Source organism: Chrysemys picta, chromosome 13, assembly GCF_011386835.1.
Source record: "Chrysemys picta bellii isolate R12L10 chromosome 13, ASM1138683v2, whole genome shotgun sequence".
NCBI lineage: Eukaryota > Metazoa > Chordata > Testudines > Emydidae > Chrysemys > Chrysemys picta.
Window position 1 is genome coordinate 34,750,420 of NC_088803.1, and position 18,146 is coordinate 34,768,565.

An 18,146-nucleotide genomic window follows, 5' to 3' on the forward strand; every position below is an offset into this window, starting at 1 on the left:
GGGCCCAGTGACTGCTTGCAAGCACTTCCTGCCTCCTGCAGGAGCACTAAGGAAGTAGCAGGGGTAGTTCAGGGTGGTCCCTCTGGAGGAGGCAGAGGTTTGTATTGCTTCTCTCTACAGCTTGGGGGAGCAGGATGAGCCCCTTAGGGCACAAGCTGGGGAGCAAGGGGGGTGGGGTGACTGACTGCCTTCCTTATCACAGAAAAGACTGAGCTGTCTGAACCACCCAGGCTCCGTGGGATGTTCCCTCTGTATCTTCCCCTGGCTCTCCTGTCCCCCCAGGCTGACCAATCAGGTAGGAATTGGGTCCTGGGATTGACAAAGCATCCCCCCCCCACCACCACCACCCCCGGTTACCAAGGCTCACTGGGCCCCGAAGGCTGAAGTATACTGTCTTGTTATAAATGAGCCATGCGTGCTGTGTGGGGTTCTGGCAGTGCCAGAGATCTCCTGCCCAGCCCCTGGCCTGCTCTTGAGCGCTAGTTGCTTCCTTTGGAAAGGAGGGGGTGACACGATCGCCCTCCAGAGTGAAATAACCTCAGCCCCATAGCAAATGCCCTGGAAGCCTGTGACTGGTTTTGGAGGAACATGAATATGGTGGATGGACTGTGTGATGTTGCCCCCTAGTGGCAGAGCACAATGACCAGACCCCTGCTGGCTAAGGATTAGTTTCCCTGACCAGGAGGGGAGTTGGGTTTTGGCCTGGAGTTGGGAGTCTTGTCCTGTCTCTCCAGGGCTGTGTGAGACTGAGCCAGTGATTGAGGAGCTGCAGTGAACTGGCATCTGGCCCTCTAGGATACGGCAGAGATACGGAGTGGTAGCCAAGGGGGCGCAGTACAAGCTTTCTGGAATGAAGGCGTTGAAAGGCCCTGTAAGCGTCCTTGCCGTAGTGCCTTGTTAATCCTAGGCTGGAGCCTGCTTGGATGAGTTTCTGCTCAGCAGTGCCATTAAACTTGTGTTCTCTGGAGCTCAGATTAAGTTCCCTCACCAATGTACTGCCCTGTGCCTGCCAGATACTCCATGAGTGGAAAGTGGGTTAAACTGAAGTGGGTCATGTTTGTTCCTCTGCTACCCCCTTCCCATGACCAAGTAAACATAAAACCCTTTTAGTATCTCGCAGTCTGAGCCCGGGGTGTGCTCAGGCCCAGTGCACTCCTGTACAGTGCGCTGTAATGTGCTCACCCATGGAAAATCCAGCTCTGTGCCCCTTGTATGTGCTGTCCTGGGAACCAAGGAGGCTGGCTGGGTGGGAAGCAGAGGACACAGAGGGAAGATCAGGTGTCTCCTGCCTGCTGGCTGGGGGATCGGCCGCACTGCTGCCAATTAAACAGCACTGGAGAAAGCTGGGCTCAGCAGGCTGGTGCAGCGAGGGGATGGCCCATGACGCTCTCCCAGCACAGTGAGCACAGCACAGAGCTGACAGGCACTGAAGCTTCTGGACCCAGCCAGGACATTTGCTCTGGGTTGCACAGCAGCAAAACAAACCCTTAGGATTTTGTTACCCCTTTGGGGTGGGGAGTGCAGGGGGAACATGGGGCTGGGATTGGGGGGTTTGATGTGGATGTTCCTGCCGGACCAATTCGAGGGATGTCTGGCAGCCAGAGCGATATGACTCTGTGTGAAGCATACCGGGAAGGCCGTGCCTGTTTTGGGGAAGAGGCAGCATCTGATGGTGGTCAGCTGTCCCCTTCCATCTGGGTAAGGAATCCTTCTCTTTCCCCACAGCGTCTGCTCTCAAGGTCTCTGCTGGGATTCCCACTGTCCACTGAGGCTGTGTTGCATTGGCCGGCTTGCTGGGCGAATGGGAGGTGGCTTTAAATCCCTCATCTGCAGGATTTGTGAGCGATCTCCTAGCTCTGCCTCCTTTGGTCATTTGCATGACAGTTGGGGAGGAGGGGCCCTGGGATGAGGGTGACATGCAGAGATGGGATCCAGGGCCTGTATGGCAGCAGGAAGAAACCAGCTGAAATCTTGACCTCTCCTCTGGAGTCTGGTTTCATGCTGCTTCGGGCAGCCATTGGGGGCTGATACAGAGTAACCTGAAGTCTGTTCTCTCTTGGAGCTAATCAGGCTGTGAGTACTGTGGCCTTGGCACACTGGCCCTCCTTCCTAGCTAGGAGGGTAAGTGGGATTTGAACCTGGGGGGGTTGGGTAGCGCAGGAGCACTTGCCGCTAAGCTACCAAACTGACTTTCTGGCTCATGTCCAGAACAACCATTTGATCATCCTGCCCAGGCCAGCAGACCTAAGATTGTATGCCTGTGTTTTCAAGAGGTAGGGTGGCCTAGTAGCTAGAGCAGAGGGCTAGCAGCCAGGGCTCCATTCTGGGGCCTGCCACTCACTCAGTTTAACAAAGCGCAATGCTTAATCTCTTCCCTGCCTCAGTGCTTGTTTTCACCCAGCGTTGCCAGCTGGGCTCTGCCATCTTATACCTACTGCTTTCCTCTAACTATTACAGGGTTTTGGTGAATAAGCCTGGAAACAGTCTCCCACCTACCTCTGTTTCAACCTGTTAGTTTCCCAACAGCTGAGGAGTTGGGGGCATGGAGGGGGGCTGTGAAAGCTCGAGGGGGCAGGGGAGACACACTACAAGGTCTTAGTTCTAGGAACTGTATCTGTCGGGAGAGATTCCTGTCCCCATCTTATTGTTACCAGAAGAGGTTAATAGAGATGTTGTGGCCTCCACTGTAGCCCTCTTAACACAGTCCATGAACAGTGGCCATAGCCTTGGTCTCTGGTCCATGGCTGCATCTATACAGAGAACTGAGCTGGTGAGACAACATGGGTGCTAGTATCAGCCCTGCAGTGTGTCCTCACTAGTCAGGCAGCTTTGCTTGCACTTTTACCCTGCGTCTACTTGGGGGGCTGTCCTATGTCTATTCAGTCTCATTGCCCCAGGGTACCTATCCCATAGGCCCTGGCGCAGCTTCCTGAAGTGGTGGCTCCTGGGAGACTTTGTAAGGCCTTCTGGGAGCACAGGGAAGTTGTGGAAGAAATCAAACTCCTGTAACTCCCTGGGTACTGACTGTCCCCCACTACTACTCCTCAAAATGGAGGCCAGGCTGAATGGCCAGCTCTCGTGCCTTGCTCAGCAAGAAGTTTCTGCTGGGATTCCATGTGCTGGCCTGGAGGAAATTAGCTGCCGGTTACACATGTTGTTACTACTTCCTGTGAACTGCTCTGTGGGGGCTGCGTACTGTATGCCACGGAATCTCAGCATGCCAGTTCGTCACACTTGTATCATCACGAAGTCCCAGCGCTTGATACAAAACCACAGCGCGTACCATGCAAATTGCAAGGCTCTGTGACATCCTCAGTGTCTTGGCATCCTGCTGTGCGTGGCAAAGGGGGGATTAACCTTCCTTTTGGGAATGATCAGCTGGAGCATGTGAACTAGAGACATGAAGATTATGGGCCATGCAGGGTTTCCTTCCAAATGGCCTTGCTAATGAAAACCAAAAGCTGCGTGATTGGGGTGCATTAGTGCCTAATGAAAGTGGCCTTCCAAAACTGTCTGAGTCCTCTGCCAACCTGCAACTAAATAGCCCTTAACTGCTCATTACTTACAGCACCGTCTATTCCACTTAATCGGAATGACTGCTTCTCTGGGATATACCCCCGGGAGCCAAATGATGGTGAATGGCAACGGCTGTTGCTTAATTGGGAAAGTATTAACAATTTCTGCTCCACTGGAGATTCATCTACACCTGTACGTAGTGGTTGTGAAATGGTTCCAAATCAGAGTGGTTGGGATTGGCCTTTAATGAGTGTAAAGTGCAAAGACTTCTGTTGTTCAGTATAGTGTTACTCTCGATGTCTTCTGTCTCTCTTCCATGGCCTCTTCTCCCAATTTGGACAGCTACGTGCATGGTGCAGAAGGCCATCTGCCAGGGTGTCCCAATAAGAAGATCACACAGTACAAAGTGACTGTTGATGACTTCATTATGGGATTAAAGTCCTCTGGGATGGCAAATGCTAATCCATGTAAGAGTGAAAAGGCTCATCCCGATTAACATTCAAAACATACAAAATAACACTTGACATCTGCTTTTGAAACAAGAGTGCAGCGATAGAGTGATAACTGTAACCCATTAATGATAACGACCAAGAATTCTGCAGGGAAATGTGCTGACACTGGTTTGTAGGGTGGCAGACCCTCCCAGAGTAGAGAATGCATGCGAGCTCAGAGTTGACCATTCTCACTATTTTATTCCCACTCTTGTGATATCTGTTGCCTTCTTTAAGCCCTGGCTCCTGGAGATGTGCGAGAATCTCAGATTTTTATTTTATTTATTTATTTATTTTAAATCAAGTGTTCGGCCTCACAGTTGCAGGGAAAGCTTGAAAATGTAATTAAAGGCTCAAACCAGAAGGTAAACAAGAACCCTTTTAAATTCATGATCTTGGGGTGTTGCTCATGAGTTTTGAATGTTTTGTGATTGGCAGTATGTTGCTTTTCCCATGCCGAGGTTCCTCCATCTTCCCAAAGAGACATGCCCCACATACTGTGTTCATAAGGGGTATGGTTCACCTTTCACTGAAGTTAACTGGAGTCTTTCCATTGACTTCAAAGGCAATCCAATGAAGCCTGAATGCAGCATGTGCAGATAGGAGTGGGAAGCCAGGTTACAAAACAGCCACGTCCGTCAACCCAGGAATGTCCCTTCCCAACAAGCTAAAGGCCACACCCATGCAGTGTGCTCTCTATCCACCCAGGTGATGATGTTTTCGCCCCTCAGCTCAGAGAGAGCCGATATTACATAGCTAAAAAGAGAGGGCAAAAATCTCTCCTCAGATCTGCACAGTGGTTCTCTCTTCTGCTCTCATTACAGGCCTGGGTCTCCCAAAAGAAAAGCATAGGATCAGAGCTGAGATCTGCCATGCAGAAGTGAGAGGAGAATTCTGACCCAAGTAAAGAATTCTTGCAGAATAGCCGCCCTGTAAGTTAAGCAGTGGCAGCAAACTGTCAATGCTGAGTGGCAGTTGCTTGAATTATTAGGATGTCTCATGAGAAGCTTTAACTCTAGTTAGCCTAGTTCTTTTGTGCTGATCACACTAGTGCAAAGGAGCCATGGCTTGGTTTCTGCTAGATCGTATCTCTGTGTTTATCACAGGGGAGCACTTCCTTCGCCTTGGGCGTTCATTTGTACATCCTGTTCCCCTCCACAGGGTGTGCGCATGCCACTGGCAAGGACTCTGGCCTACAAGGAGAGCCCCTGCAGCAGGGAATGATCTGAAGACCTAGGTAGGTGGCAGGGAGGAGACTAGTTTATTCTCTGATGTTAAAGGGTGTGTGGACAGGGGCTTCTTTTTGACTGATCACAAAGTAGAAGGCACTCCACGCACCCCATCCCCTTTGGAAACACCTCTCTGGTCTGTAAGCAGTATGGGTCAGTACGGAAGCATGTTGGAACACAGGACTGGGAAGCCAGAGGTCTGGACTCTGATTCTAGCTTTGTCATGGACTCACTGTGTGGCCTTGACCAAGCCCCCTTAACCTCTCTGCCTCCACTTTCCCATTAATACAATGGGAATAATATTTACTTACCCCAGGAGGGGAGGGGAGGCTGCACAAATGGCTGTAAAGTGAAAGATTTCCCTACAGTAGGCACTTGTATGTGCCCTGGGTGTATGAATGGCTGGTCCATTTTGATGGAATCCATGGGCCCAGAGAGTCCAAAGGGTCATCTGTCACTGCACAACACAAAACCATTAAACATGGTTTGAGGTTTTGAGGGATGAACTGCCTGCTCGGGTCCATAGCAAATGCACCATCAGAAAATCTTGTTAACCTTTTCTTAAAGACACAGGAAAAGAAGGAAAAACAGTTAAAGCATTTGTGATGTAATAGGTAGGCCTTTATTTGAACAATATCCCTCATTGCTAAGGCTACGCTCTAGTCCAGATATTTTTAGTAAAAGTCATGGACAGTCACAGGTCACAGCAGGGTTTCGGGGGGGGGAGTGAGGAGGCAAGCGGAGGGGATCCTTGGGGGTACGTCTACACTGTGAAGTTGTTGACAAAACTTTGTCTTTCACAGGTACTTAAAAAAGCCCCCGCTCTCCCCCTCGCTTGAAAGACCAAAGTTTTGGGGGCTGGAAACATTTTGTCAGCAGAAGTGCCGACAAAGAGCATTTACACACACTGACTTTTAGTGACAAGGCTGTTTCGACACAGCCACATTCAGCTGTCTTTTATATTGTAGGAAAATGTGTTATTGGGGTTAAAAACAGTTTCCAAATGACCACCGTTCAGTTCTTCTGTGTACCCAGAAGAAGGAACTGCTAACCTGGCTCAAGGAGGCCCTGACATAGCCAGTGAGTTTTTATTTCTTGATCTAGTCATTTTATTCAAACTCAGTTTAACTAAACGAGTCTGGCAGGGAGGTCTGTGTAAGAAAAGTGTTTAAACTACTGCCTTAAAGCAGGCTGTCAATGACAAGCACTTTTGCTAAAAGAGAGATTAGGCGTCAGGTTGTCTCTCTATACAGCATACACCGGACTTCCTGCCACACAGAGAAGAATCTATCTGGCAATTGAGCTATACTTGTTGCCTGTTCAGTTCCCTTGGGGAATGTTGTTAGTGCTTTAAGGTGAAAAGGGGAGAGGGTGTCAGGGTGGGGGATGGGGGCAGCAGCAGGGTGAGTGACTATAAAAGCGTTCAAAAAGAACTAGATAAATTCATGGAGGAGGGGTCCATCAGTGGCTATTAGCCATGATGGGCAGGGATGGTGTTCCTAGCCTCTGTTTGCCAGAAGCTGGGAATGGGCAACGGGGGATGGATCACTTGATGATTACCTGTTCTGTTCATTCCCTCTGGGGCACCTGGCATTGGCCACTGAGCTAGATGGACCTTTGGTCTGACCAAGTATGGCTGTTCTTATGTTATGTTCTTAAACACAAATTCACAGCCCGTGACCTGTCCATGACTTGTGCTATATATACCTGACTAAATCTTGGTGCTTCTGGGCAGGGGGCTGCCTGGGGGCACTACAGGTGCTCTGGGGCAGGGGGAAGCCCACATGTCCCTGCAGCCCCTAGGTGAAGGCACGGCCAGGGGGGCTCCATGCACTGCCCCCACCCCAAGTGCCCACTCCGCAGCTCCCATTGGCCGGGAACCATGGCCAATGGGAGCTGTGGGCACAGTGCCCGCAGGCCGAGGCAGCATGCGGAGCTCTGGGGGACATCCCCGCTGCCCCCAAGGTAAGCACCTCCTGGAGCCCTCACCCCCCTCCCACACTCCAACCCCCTGCCTCAGCCTTGAGCCCCCTCCTGCACCCAAACTCCTGCTGCTGTGGGGGATGGGCACAGTGGCTCGAGACTGCCCCAGCAGTTCCCAGGCCAGCCGCACCAGCCACTGCAGAAGGCATGAAGGTCCCAGAAAGTCATGGAATCTGTGACAGACTCGCAGCCTTACTCATAGCCTTTCCCTTTAGCTGTAGGGTCACGTAGGGAAAAAATCCCTGTTTGCCGGTCTTTCAAAGACGGTAACTGTCCTGCGGTGAGGGAGAAACAGCAGCTGCTGCTGTTAGTCTGATCCTGTTTCCTTGAAAACAAAACAAGACACAAACACACAAAGGGAGAGAAAAGAACAGCAGAGATGGGAAATACAGCTTCTCTCTAGTGCTGACTCTCGCTTGCAACCTCGCCGCTGAAGAAATGCGGGCATGGCACATGGTCCAATCAGCCTCTCCAAGAGCTGACAAACTTGTACCCCAGATTGGGGCTGTTTAGAGCAGTGGTTTTCAACCTGTGATCCGTGGACCCCTGGGGATCTGCAGACTGTGCCTAAGATTTCCACTCTAAATATTTTTAGGGGTCCACAAATGAGAAAAAGTTGAAAACCACTGGTTTAGAGCATAGCTTTTAGCTGCCTCTGGTCAAGTGCTCACAGCAATGTTGCAAAAAGGGCGGTCTTGGCCAGTGAAGCCAGACTCCTTAATGTAAGGCAAAAAGAGGGGGGGGAAAGGAAAGCAATAAGGTGGGGAAGAGAAATGACACATGGGATGGGAGGAGGGAGCAGGGACCCAAGACTCCCATTCCAGGTGTTAAGGATTTAGCCAACGCTGGTGTCACTGGTTCCCCCTTTGTGGCATGGTCTGGTCAAGATGCCCAGGACAGTGTTCCGGGGATCCCAGCTTCCAGAAAGCAGCAGCCTTGTTGAATCTCACCCCTTCCTCCCACCTCTGTGTTATGATCTCCCCCTCCCTCCATTCTCTCTCGAACCCTAAAAAATGGGTGTTGGGCAGCATAGCCCACCCTTCCACTGTTTGTTTTGTGTGTTTTTGGTCTACCAATTGGACCTAATTTCCAAAAGAGCAATTCTGGGCCACTAGTTTGTTTCCATTTTCCTTTTGTTTACCAATTTTAACCCCCCTCCATAGACCTCCCTTGTTCAGACTAATCCAGTCTTGTGGCTCTAATGCTTGCTGATTTTTATATAAAATGGGCTTTTGTTGATTCTTCTACCTTGGACAGTTTGGTGTACAGGTCCCTCACAGCCCCCTGAGTCTCTCCCCGCTTCCCTTGGTTGCAGTCTCAGACCATGAACTACGTGGGGCAGCTGGCTGAGTCTGTGCTGATCACCGTGAAGGAGCTGTACAAGGGCCTGAACCCAGCCACCCTGACAGGATGCATTGACATCATTGTGGTGAGGCAACCGGATGGCTCTTTCCGGTGCTCGCCTTTCCACGTGCGCTTTGGGAAGCTGGGAGTCCTGCGCTCCAGGGAGAAAGTGGTAAGTGATGCCCTCCGGATGGGGTGTGTGCTGCTCGTGCTAGGGAGCACTGGTGTCTACTTGCTTAGGTCCCCTCCATTCTAGTTCTTCCTGAAACTAAGTTCACAGGGGCTGGCTTGAGGGTGGGGGCAGAGACCCCTGCCATTTGCCTGGGTTGTCACACAGCCCTGGTGCATTGTGGAATGGTTCGCTTTCCCCCTCTCTGAAGCTAGACCATCCTCAGCAGGCTACTTGGGAGAGTCGGTGTCCCTCACTTGTATGTGAGAGGACCTCTGTCCCTCATTTACAAAGTGGCAGGTGGAAGTGAAACAGGTCTGCAGTCTGGGAGGAGCCTTGGTGGAGATAGGTAGCCCCATGAGCTGGGACACTCTCTCCCCAGTTGTTGAGGGGCCTCACTGGGGACTCCTTTGCCAAGAAGAATTCCATCCTCCTCCAAACAAAATTGGTGTCTGCAGCCCTCCTAGTTTTTCAGAGGGTTTGGGAGAACCCTGTGGTGGCATGGAAGGAGGTTCCCGGGGAAGATGTGGTTTGGATGGATCTCCCCTCTTGTCTTTATTGCTGGGGAACTGCTGGGTGAGTGGATTCCAAGCACTGTTCTCCCCCTCCCCCTTGTCAGGTTGACATAGAAATCAACGGGGAGCCAGTGGACCTGCACATGAAGCTGGGAGACAATGGAGAGGCCTTCTTTGTCCAGGAGTCAGAGGAGAATGAGGTAAGCCATGTTCTATAGCTGGGAAGAGGTGAATGTACCCACTGAGTGCCCCTGAAATGGCTCCTGTACCTCTTGTCAGCTGGCTCTCCCCCCCCCCCCCCCCACCCCATGTATTTTCCTGACTTCATGCCTACTGCAAGGGGGATGGGGAGTGGAAGAGTGCTGTTCTCCATTGGGGTTGTGCCATTAGCCCTCGCTGGCTGTCGGGGTGTGTATAGTGCTCTTGCTGTCTCTTCCTTTCCCTCCAGGTGTAACACATGGAGAGGTCCCAGTGTCAAGGAGCTTATGATGCAATGTAGATGAGGTCAGGACTGGAGCATCTCCAGGACCCCAATGAACAGCACAGTGATTAGCCAACCCCCTTTTTGAGGCTTTATCAGTGGTCAGCAGAGAGGTGATCTTGGTGCCTCTGTTGTGCCTGACAATGCCTGGGGTCTTGTGAGGGGATGTCTGTCCTGCTTCGACAACCCCCTCATTCTGACTTTTGGCTGCTGCTAGATGAAACCGACTGACCTAGAGGTGAAAAGGCTGCGTATCCAGTTACCAGTCCCCTGAGCCATTCAGTCCCCTCTGCACCATTAACTTCTTTTTAAGTCTTGATTCCACCTTCTAATTGCATTCAGCCAAGCTGTTGGAAAGTTCCTTTCAAAGTCAGTCTCTGTGGGCCAAGGCTAACAAAGGTGTCCTGGTGTCTGTTCCACACATACCAGACCTGAAGGGATCTTCATTCAAGGACATGACAATTTTGTGATGACATTTATTGTGTAGATTGTCCCCACAGGGCTGGGGTCAAAGGTTAACAATTGTGCCTCTTCCCACCTCTGTTCCAGGAGACAATCCCCTCCTGTCTGTGCACCTCCCCTATCCCTCTGGAAGAGAGTCCAGATCTCGAGGCCAAACCATCCCAGGCATCCACTGTGTCTCAGCTCAGCCTGCTTGGAGAGCCAGAAGCATCAGGCTCTGACATGACGTCCCTTCGTAAGAAAAGGCGGCGCAGGAAGAAGCTGAAGCCGAAGGAGGCGGCGGACTCTACTTCAGAAGAGCAGGAAGGGACTGACAGCGAATGGACTCTCGAGGAAAAGCGCAAGCTGCTGACTGCCTGGTGAGGCCTGCCAGGAGGCTGGGTGGGGCTCCTTGGGGGGCTGGTGGACTGAGGCGAGGACACCAGAGTCTGTCACTGACTCCTGGGTGGCACTGAACAAGTTGCTTGCCTAATCGCTGTTTCTCTGTGTAAAATGGAGGTGATTCCACTACCTGCCTCCCAGCAGTGGGGGGTGGTTCATTAGTGGCTAACGTTACTGCAACACCATGGGGAAGTGAAGCCCGTATAAATGCTAAATCTGTATTCCTTTCGCTTCTGGATACTGACGGTCTTGGGTTAACGTCCTGGCTAGTTCCTTTCTCTGCGCGCGTGCGTGTGTCACTTTGTAATAGGTCCCAATACTGGTATTTCCATCTTCCACTCTACTTTACTTTATTTCTCTCTTCACAGTGATTCAGTTTATTTCTCCTTCACTGACCTCCCGAGTGAGGAAGCTGGGACTGTGCAATCCAAAGAGAGCTACCATTATTCTGATGGGGAGCTGGCTCCGCCACAGAGGTAATAGTCATTTTAAGGCTCCATGAGACGGTGGGGTATATTTGAGGTTAGGGTGACTAGAAAGCCGTGTGGAGCAAGGGAGCGCATCTTGGACCATTAAGCTTCCCTGGCCCAATAAGGTGCGAGTGGAATGTAGAAGAGCTAGAAGCCCTACACAGACCCAGATCCTGTGGGCAGAGCTGAGAAGTGGCAAGGACAAATCTGTGTGGATGGTGGTGGTGGAAATTGGGGCCTGAAGGAGTCTCTGGGCTTGTCCACACAGTGAACCAGGGGTGTGTAAATTCTAGTTTGCACTAGTGTGTCCCACACTAAAAGTTCCCAAGGGTGCATTGATGTGGTAATGTTTAAAAAAGGCCTACATCAGCGCATCCTTGGGAACTTTTAGTGTGCCAGCAGAGTCCATGCAGACTATTTGGTGTATGACATACTGGTGTGAACTAGAATTTACACCTCTCTGGAGCAGACTAACGCACCGTGTTGACAAGCTCGCAGAAGCAGTCTGGGCCAATGGCTCTAGCACTGGACTGGGACTCGAGAGACCTGGGTTCTATTCCCAGCTCTGCTACTGATCTGCTGTGTGACTTCTGGCAAATCGCTTCCGATGGCTTTGCCTCTCTGTCCTCTCCCATCCCTTGTCAGTCTTGGCTAGTTAGAATGTAAGCTCTCTGGGGCAGGGACCAGCTCTGTGTTTGTACAGCACCTAGCACAGCGCAGCCCTGATCCCAGTTGAAGCCCCTGGTGCTACTGTAATACAAATAATTTTAATGTGGATGGGTGCTGTGGAAAGGGTTCTGCTTGACTTCCTGGTTCTTCTCTGTAGCCTCACTCCAAGCCGTCCGTCTTCCCCCAAAAGTGACTCTGAACTGGAGATCAAACCCTCTGAGCCATCTCTTCTTGGAGCTGAACCCCACATGCAGTGGACTTGGGGGAGGCTCCCTCAGGTAGGTAAGGGAGAGGGAATGGAGAAAACAATCTCTAAACAAATTTTGCTTTTCGGAAAGACTGGCTGGGGGGAAATTGGCTTTCCGACCGCGTGTCGGTGGGCAGCTGGCGCTTGGTCTAGTGAGAGAACATTGCTGTCCCAGGTTTCAGATAGCAGCTTAATTCTTTCAACTCAGCGAAATAGGATCTGTGCTGCAATTGTCTGAAGGCATCTCAGTGTTTTGCCTGGGCTATTCTGGAGCAATGGTCGGGGGGTGGGATATGTCTCTAACATTTCTTATCTCTAGGATGTCTGACTCACTTGGTCTTGGTCTAATGCTTAGTCCCAGCCTTGCTTTAATATAAATTAAAATCTAACCTATAGACCGAGAGTCAGAACTGAGTCTATGTAAGTGCCTATGTTATGCAGAATATTGTCCCTGTAGGTTGAACTCGAGAGCAGATCCTAAGAATAGCACTAGTCTGGTGCTTCCATCTCTTGGCTGCCCACTGTGGCTGCGTCTACCGGTTAGGTTTTTGTTGGTAGACCCCTCACTAGCCAGAAGAGAACAGCCTGATGGGCCATTCACTTGTACACACATCAAGACCATGGGGAGGGAGGGATGGTGACAGGCTACCTTAATTCTGGCATCCTTGAGTGCTTAACTCTGCAACCTTGAATGTTCTCTCATGTATTTTCTGTGTAATATGTGCACATGGGCTTGTTCTTGATAACCAGTGGAACTGAGGTCTGTCTTCTTTGATTATCTGTATATGTGACATGGAGCCTTCTGCAGAGTGGTGGTATAAGGGCTAGTCTATACACGCTCCTTGTGCTCTACCTAGCTCTGTCTGAAACTAGTATGGTTAAAGCAGCACTGCCCGCCCCATTGAGTGATGCAGTTATACTGGGATAAAGGTGCTTGGACTAGTATAGTTTATTATTGTAAATATGATACAGCAACTTTCCTTTGCTTTCCATAGTGCCAGAATCCAGGGGGAGCAGGTGCTTTGGGGTTAGAAGGTACTTGGTGAGCTCCCATCACTGGTATAAGTTCCACAGAGCATCCGCCAGCTCAGTGGCTCTCAACCAGAGGTCTGGGCCCCACTAGGGGGCCACGAGCAGGTTTCAGGGGGTCCCCCAAGCAAGGCCAGCATTAGACTCACTGGGACCCAGGGCAGAAAGCCGAAACCCCACTGCATGGGCCTTGATTCCCACCACCCGGGGCTGAAGCCAAAGCTTGAGCAATGTAGCTTCACGGGGGGGCCCTGTGGCATGGGACCTCGGGCAATTGCTCTGCTTGCTGCCCCCTAATGCCAGCCCTGAGTTTTATATGCAGAAAACCAGTTGTTCTGGCACAGGTGGGAGGTGGAGTTTTTATAGCATGTTGGGTGGGGGGAGAACAAGGAGATCAGAGGAAGGTAGACAACCCTTGTGCTAGCTATTGCCTCTTCTTCTTCATGCACTCCATGCGGATACCATTCCAGCTGGGGCCTAGGATACACATGGGAGGGAAAGGATGCCATTTGGAGGAGGATTTTTGCCTTTCCTTTTGAAGGGCTGATCCTTTGGTTTTTACTCCTCCCACACCCAACCCTCTTTCCTTCCCCCTCTTAAGGTGAGTAAATTGGAGCGAGTCGAACCAGTCAAGTCCACTGTGACCATCACCACAACAACGACTGTCCCACTGAGCCAGGCAACCCACTTCCAAGCCATCATGGCAGGTTTGGAAGGCGATTTGAGAACAGCAGATTCCTGGGATACGTCTTGTTCCTCCACCACACCTGTAATTAGGCCAACACCCGTCTTCCAAAATGGGAATGGCCCCCCTGTGCTGAAAGACCAGCCTTCAGCAGAGTCTGCAGCTGCGGTGGGGAGTGCGCCTGAGACCACCCTGCCCCAAATAGGAGAGCAGGGAGCACAGGAACAGTCAGTGGGAGAAGCTGTGGAAGGAGAAGAGAATGTGGTGAAGAATCAGCAAGCCCTAGAGATGGATCCCTCTTGTGCGCGGGCAGCCCCAGCCCAAAGACAGGCTGGTTTGGAGAGAATGGAACCCAGTGATAGCCCAGGAACCAAACCGGAAAGCCCAAGGAGGCAGGGTGAGCAGCAGGTTGGACGGTGCAGAATGGAGATTGTTATAGCTCTGGTTATGGGATTAGGCCGCCTGGCTTAGAGCTGTGCATCTGTGAGCCACATCTTGCATCCGGGCCAGCCCCAGGTGTCTGTTCCGAGCATGCAGATGCAGGAGGCCCTTGTGTTTTGGGAGTGGGGTGTTCATTCTGCAGCTCCCCTGCCCAATGGTGCACCATGCTCCCTATGGCACTCCTGGGAAGGTGTGTGCGCTCTCTGGCTCCCCCAGTGGCAAACACTCTAATCCAGCTTCTCTCCACCTGCTTTGCAAGCTCCAGAGCAACATGCACCTCCAACTCCCCTCTTTCAGTTGGCAACCCCCCTCCTGCATCCCAAATACCTGTCCTCTCCCTTACCTATTCGATCCCAAAGCCTCCCTTATCCCTCAAATATGCCATATCCGTTGCCTAAGTCGTCCTGGCCTATGCACCTCACTTTGTGCAAGTCCAACAGGTCTCTGGCTCTGGCTTACTCTGTCTTCTCTTCCCTTTTGTGGCTGACACTAACTATACAGAATCCCTGCTCAGCTGTGTTCCTCGCTGTCTGTCCTCTGACATATTCAAGGATCTTGGGTTTCTAACACTTAAGTGACACTGAGCCACAACTTACTTTTTTCTGTGGGATGAATCCAGAGCAACCTCAACGGAGGGTGAAAATAGATGCATCAGTTTTCCTTTTTGCTTTATAGTTGGCTTCACTTCTAGGTTCTCCTGCACTAGCTCTAATGTGTGTCCTGCAGTCTTTGCAACACCATATTGGTCTAGCTGAAGTCTATTTCAATGGGAATTTTAAAGTCTTTGTGGGGAAACAGTCTTGGCGCTTCTGTAAGAGTTTGATGGATTGGGGGAAACTGCTGGTCTCACTGTATGTCTGTCTGTGTTTGAGGTTCCACAAAGAGAAGCCCTCACCTGGGTCCCAGCGACATTTACTTGGAGGACCTCCCCAATCTGGATGAGGAGCAGGTGGCCCTTTATTTCCCCAAAAGGTATGGCCTTTGTTAAGCTGGTTTCAGAGCAGGGTCCGGCCACCTTCTTGGCCCGAGAGGGATTTTGGTTCCTTGCAGCCAGAAAAGATTGTTCTATTAACTGACGTGGAGGGAGTGAACACTGAAACAACGTGTTGGAGGTAACTGGTCCAGATAAACTCTCTGCGATCCTGGCTATGCTGAGCACCGTTCCATCCTGCAATATAGATGGGACTGGAGAGTGTTTAATGGCCTTTCTTAGTATAACTAATCTCAGGGCAGTCTAACTTCTACTTTATGCCAGAACCGCACTCGTACTACAACAGGCATACAGTGTGGGCTGTTCACTAGCCCAGCCCCCTTTCTTCTGGGGTTTGCCTTAATTTTTAAGGATCTCTTATTTTAAGACAGGTTTGTACTTGCAGACTTACATCTTAGGCCCAAGTTTCTTCCGGAGAGGGCTGCTTGGGAGTTCTCCCAGGAGGAGATCCTGCTCACTTGTGTTCAGCTGTGGAGACCACCAGGTCCCCTGGCCTGGCTGCCAGGGAGTCAGCAGAACACCTCTGTGTGGAGTTCAATGGCCTGATGCGGTCGGAAGGAACTCCTGTTGCCTACTCATATGAATGAACCTGGCCTCACAGTTTTGGTTCAAAAATGTGCCTCCAGAGGCACGGAGATAAGTTCAGTTCCCACACTTGGGTGGCCAGGGTGTATCTGACTTGGTGACTCGCGCAGCATTGTCACTGTTTCTTCTGTTGTTGACAGTGATGTGGAACCGGGTTCAAAGTCCTCAACTGATCCCAGCAGCCCTGGCCATACCCGACTGCTGGCTGGTCCTACAGCCGATGGAGGCACCGATAACTTATCCGACCCCACTCATGACCTCACGCACCCCATCGCGCTGTCCCTATGTGGTGGTCTCGGGGACAGCAGAGAGATCTTGCACAGTAGGTCCAAGCGGGAGGGATGAACCTGCTATTAATTTTCAGAGCACACCACTGGGGGTGTCCTCCTTCTCCAGGGGCAGAGCTTATTGTGCTGGGACAGCAGCTGGCTCTGCTACAATCAACCCTGCCCCTATTCCCATTCTCCCCTCCTTGGCAGGAACAGTATGTAGCTGTCTAAGAGGAGGTACAGTACAGATAGGGAGCAGACCAGCTGCTGGGCCATGGAAGAGGGGGAGCGTCTGCAGGACCCATTCAAGTGAATAAGGAGAGGTGGTGCCTAGCAACACAGATGTCTGACAGCTTCCTATGAGGTGGTCCAGGACTCCTATTCTGACAGCCATTAAAGAGCTGCTTATGTCCCCCCTCTGGTTCACATAAGCTTAATGTTCTAGTGAGGGACTGCTCAGGTGCTGGCTTGCTGGTATTTCATCTCTCCCCATTCTCCTGTTTCTGCTAGAGAAGTTCATGGAGCACATCATCTCTTACCAGGAGTTTGCTGAGAACCCAGAAGTCCTCGATGACCCAAACCTGGTGATACAGATCCACAAGAAGTGAGTAGTCTGCTCTTCTGGCTTGGCTTCTCCTAGAGCTGGTGACTTTTTTTTTTTTAAGTATATATTCCCCTTGTGCCAAAGAAACCTTTCTCCAAGCGTCCACGACTGATGTCGATGGCTATTTGTATAGTAGTACTGTCTAGGCTGGGATACATGGTGTGTGCTGGCTGCTGTGTGGGACATAGACACAAAACCATGACCTAGCTATTGAGAGGTTCAAAATGGTGGGGAAACCCTCTGCAGCCAGCATGATCTGAAAATGGCTCTTTGGTGCCCTTGCACCAAATATATACTTGTTCCATGCTACTTCACTTGCTGTGTTTTCCCTTTCCAGGCAGCCTCCCCATGCCTATCCACCACCCTCCTGAGGCTTTAGCTCTTCATGTGCAATTGCCTTCCTCTACTTCTTGTGTCTTTCAGATACTATAACTGGGCAGTGGCTGCTCCCATGATCCTCTCCTTGCAGGCATTCCAGAAGAACGTTCCCAAGGTAAATGGCAGAAACCCTGCATTCCTCTGACCCTGCAGAGTCCCTTACCTTTACGGGAATTCCATTCCTGTGCTAATAGTATTTATCACCCAAGGGTCCCAGGCGCTCTGCCAAGCCTCAGAACCTCACTGTGTAGTGAGTAGCTGTAAATGCCCATATTCTATATAGATGGGGGTTGGGGAGGGACTGAGGCACCGAGAGACTAAATAAGTGTGGGGCAAAGTCGGGGTGGGAGCCAAGAACCCTGACTCCCAGTCCCCTCTTTCCCTGACCACAAAAGTGCATCAATTGTCCTTTCCTCGCTCAAACACACAAAGCCCAGAACTGCACTTTGGTGTAGAAGTGCCCAGTGTCCGTACCTACATGTCGCTCTGAGTGCCCAAACATGGCAGTTGGGAAATGCAGCTTTCCCTTGCCCCCTCGACAAAAGGCCAATTCGGTGACATCTGCCTGGGGACAGGGCTGAGCTGGACACCCCTGACCTCTGGAAGAATTCAGTCTGCTCTGGCCTTTTGTCAGTTGGCCTCAGCTTCTAGTAGAGATGGGTTGTGGTGATGAGGATAGGTTGGGGAGGAAGCTGAATGAAGGTCAATGCTGTGAATTTTCCCCTCAGCCTATGTTCAGTGCTTGGGCAGTGGCCTGGCTGTTGCCATCCTGAGGTAACTGGGTGACTATGCCCTGTGAATGTTCTCCAGTCTTGGGCTCAGACAGGACTTGCTGTGCAGCAGGAGTTGTCCCTCTTAAACTCTCCCATCTTCTCAGAGCACCATTGACCGGCTGGTGAAGGAGAAAATGCCCAAGAAGAGCGGCAGGTGGTGGTTTTCCTGGCGGAGGAGAGACTTGACTGCTGAGGAGGTATGTGTGCGGTGGCTGTGACTGAGCAGAGACTGAATAGCTTCTGCGTTCTCCTGCCCAAGCCAAACCACAACAGGGCATTGGAGCTGAGCTGAGGTGGAGACTGGAGGCAGTAACGCCTGAAAATAGGTGTCATGTGTCCTTGGCCACTGCGTGGTAACTTCAGAACCCCAATGCTACTGGAAGTTAGTGACTGTAGTGCGTCTGGTGAAGATATTCTAGGCTGAGGGGAGAGAT

General features: G+C 51.2%; 1 protein-coding gene across 37 annotated transcripts in view; it reads left to right on the plus strand.

Annotated features, from left to right (window-relative positions):
* LPIN3 (lipin 3) overlaps positions 1-18,146 on the plus strand; it is a 48,457-nt gene that overhangs the window by 22,183 nt on the left and 8,128 nt on the right. For 9 of the 37 annotated variants that reach the window (XM_042858294.2, XM_042858290.2, XM_042858291.2 and 6 more), the window contains 13 exons: positions 5,169-5,244; positions 6,205-6,316; positions 8,477-8,735; positions 9,352-9,447; positions 10,278-10,549; positions 10,940-11,047; positions 11,868-11,988; positions 13,588-14,068; positions 14,985-15,084; positions 15,829-16,010; positions 16,468-16,561; positions 16,985-17,054; positions 17,817-17,909. In XM_042858294.2, the coding sequence (XP_042714228.2) occupies positions 8,544-8,735; positions 9,352-9,447; positions 10,278-10,549; positions 10,940-11,047; positions 11,868-11,988; positions 13,588-14,068; positions 14,985-15,084; positions 15,829-16,010; positions 16,468-16,561; positions 16,985-17,054; positions 17,817-17,909 (1,809 nt within the window). In that variant the 5' untranslated portion in view covers positions 5,169-5,244; positions 6,205-6,316; positions 8,477-8,543. Of the gene's footprint in view, positions 1-1,810; positions 2,074-4,831; positions 4,940-5,168; positions 5,245-5,803; positions 5,851-6,204; positions 6,317-8,476; positions 8,736-9,351; positions 9,448-10,277; positions 10,550-10,939; positions 11,048-11,867; positions 11,989-13,587; positions 14,069-14,984; positions 15,085-15,828; positions 16,011-16,467; positions 16,562-16,984; positions 17,055-17,816; positions 17,910-18,146 lie in introns of those variants that run through there. The other 28 variants (XM_065565880.1, XM_065565882.1, XM_042858303.2 and 25 more) reach the window with 13 other exon arrangements.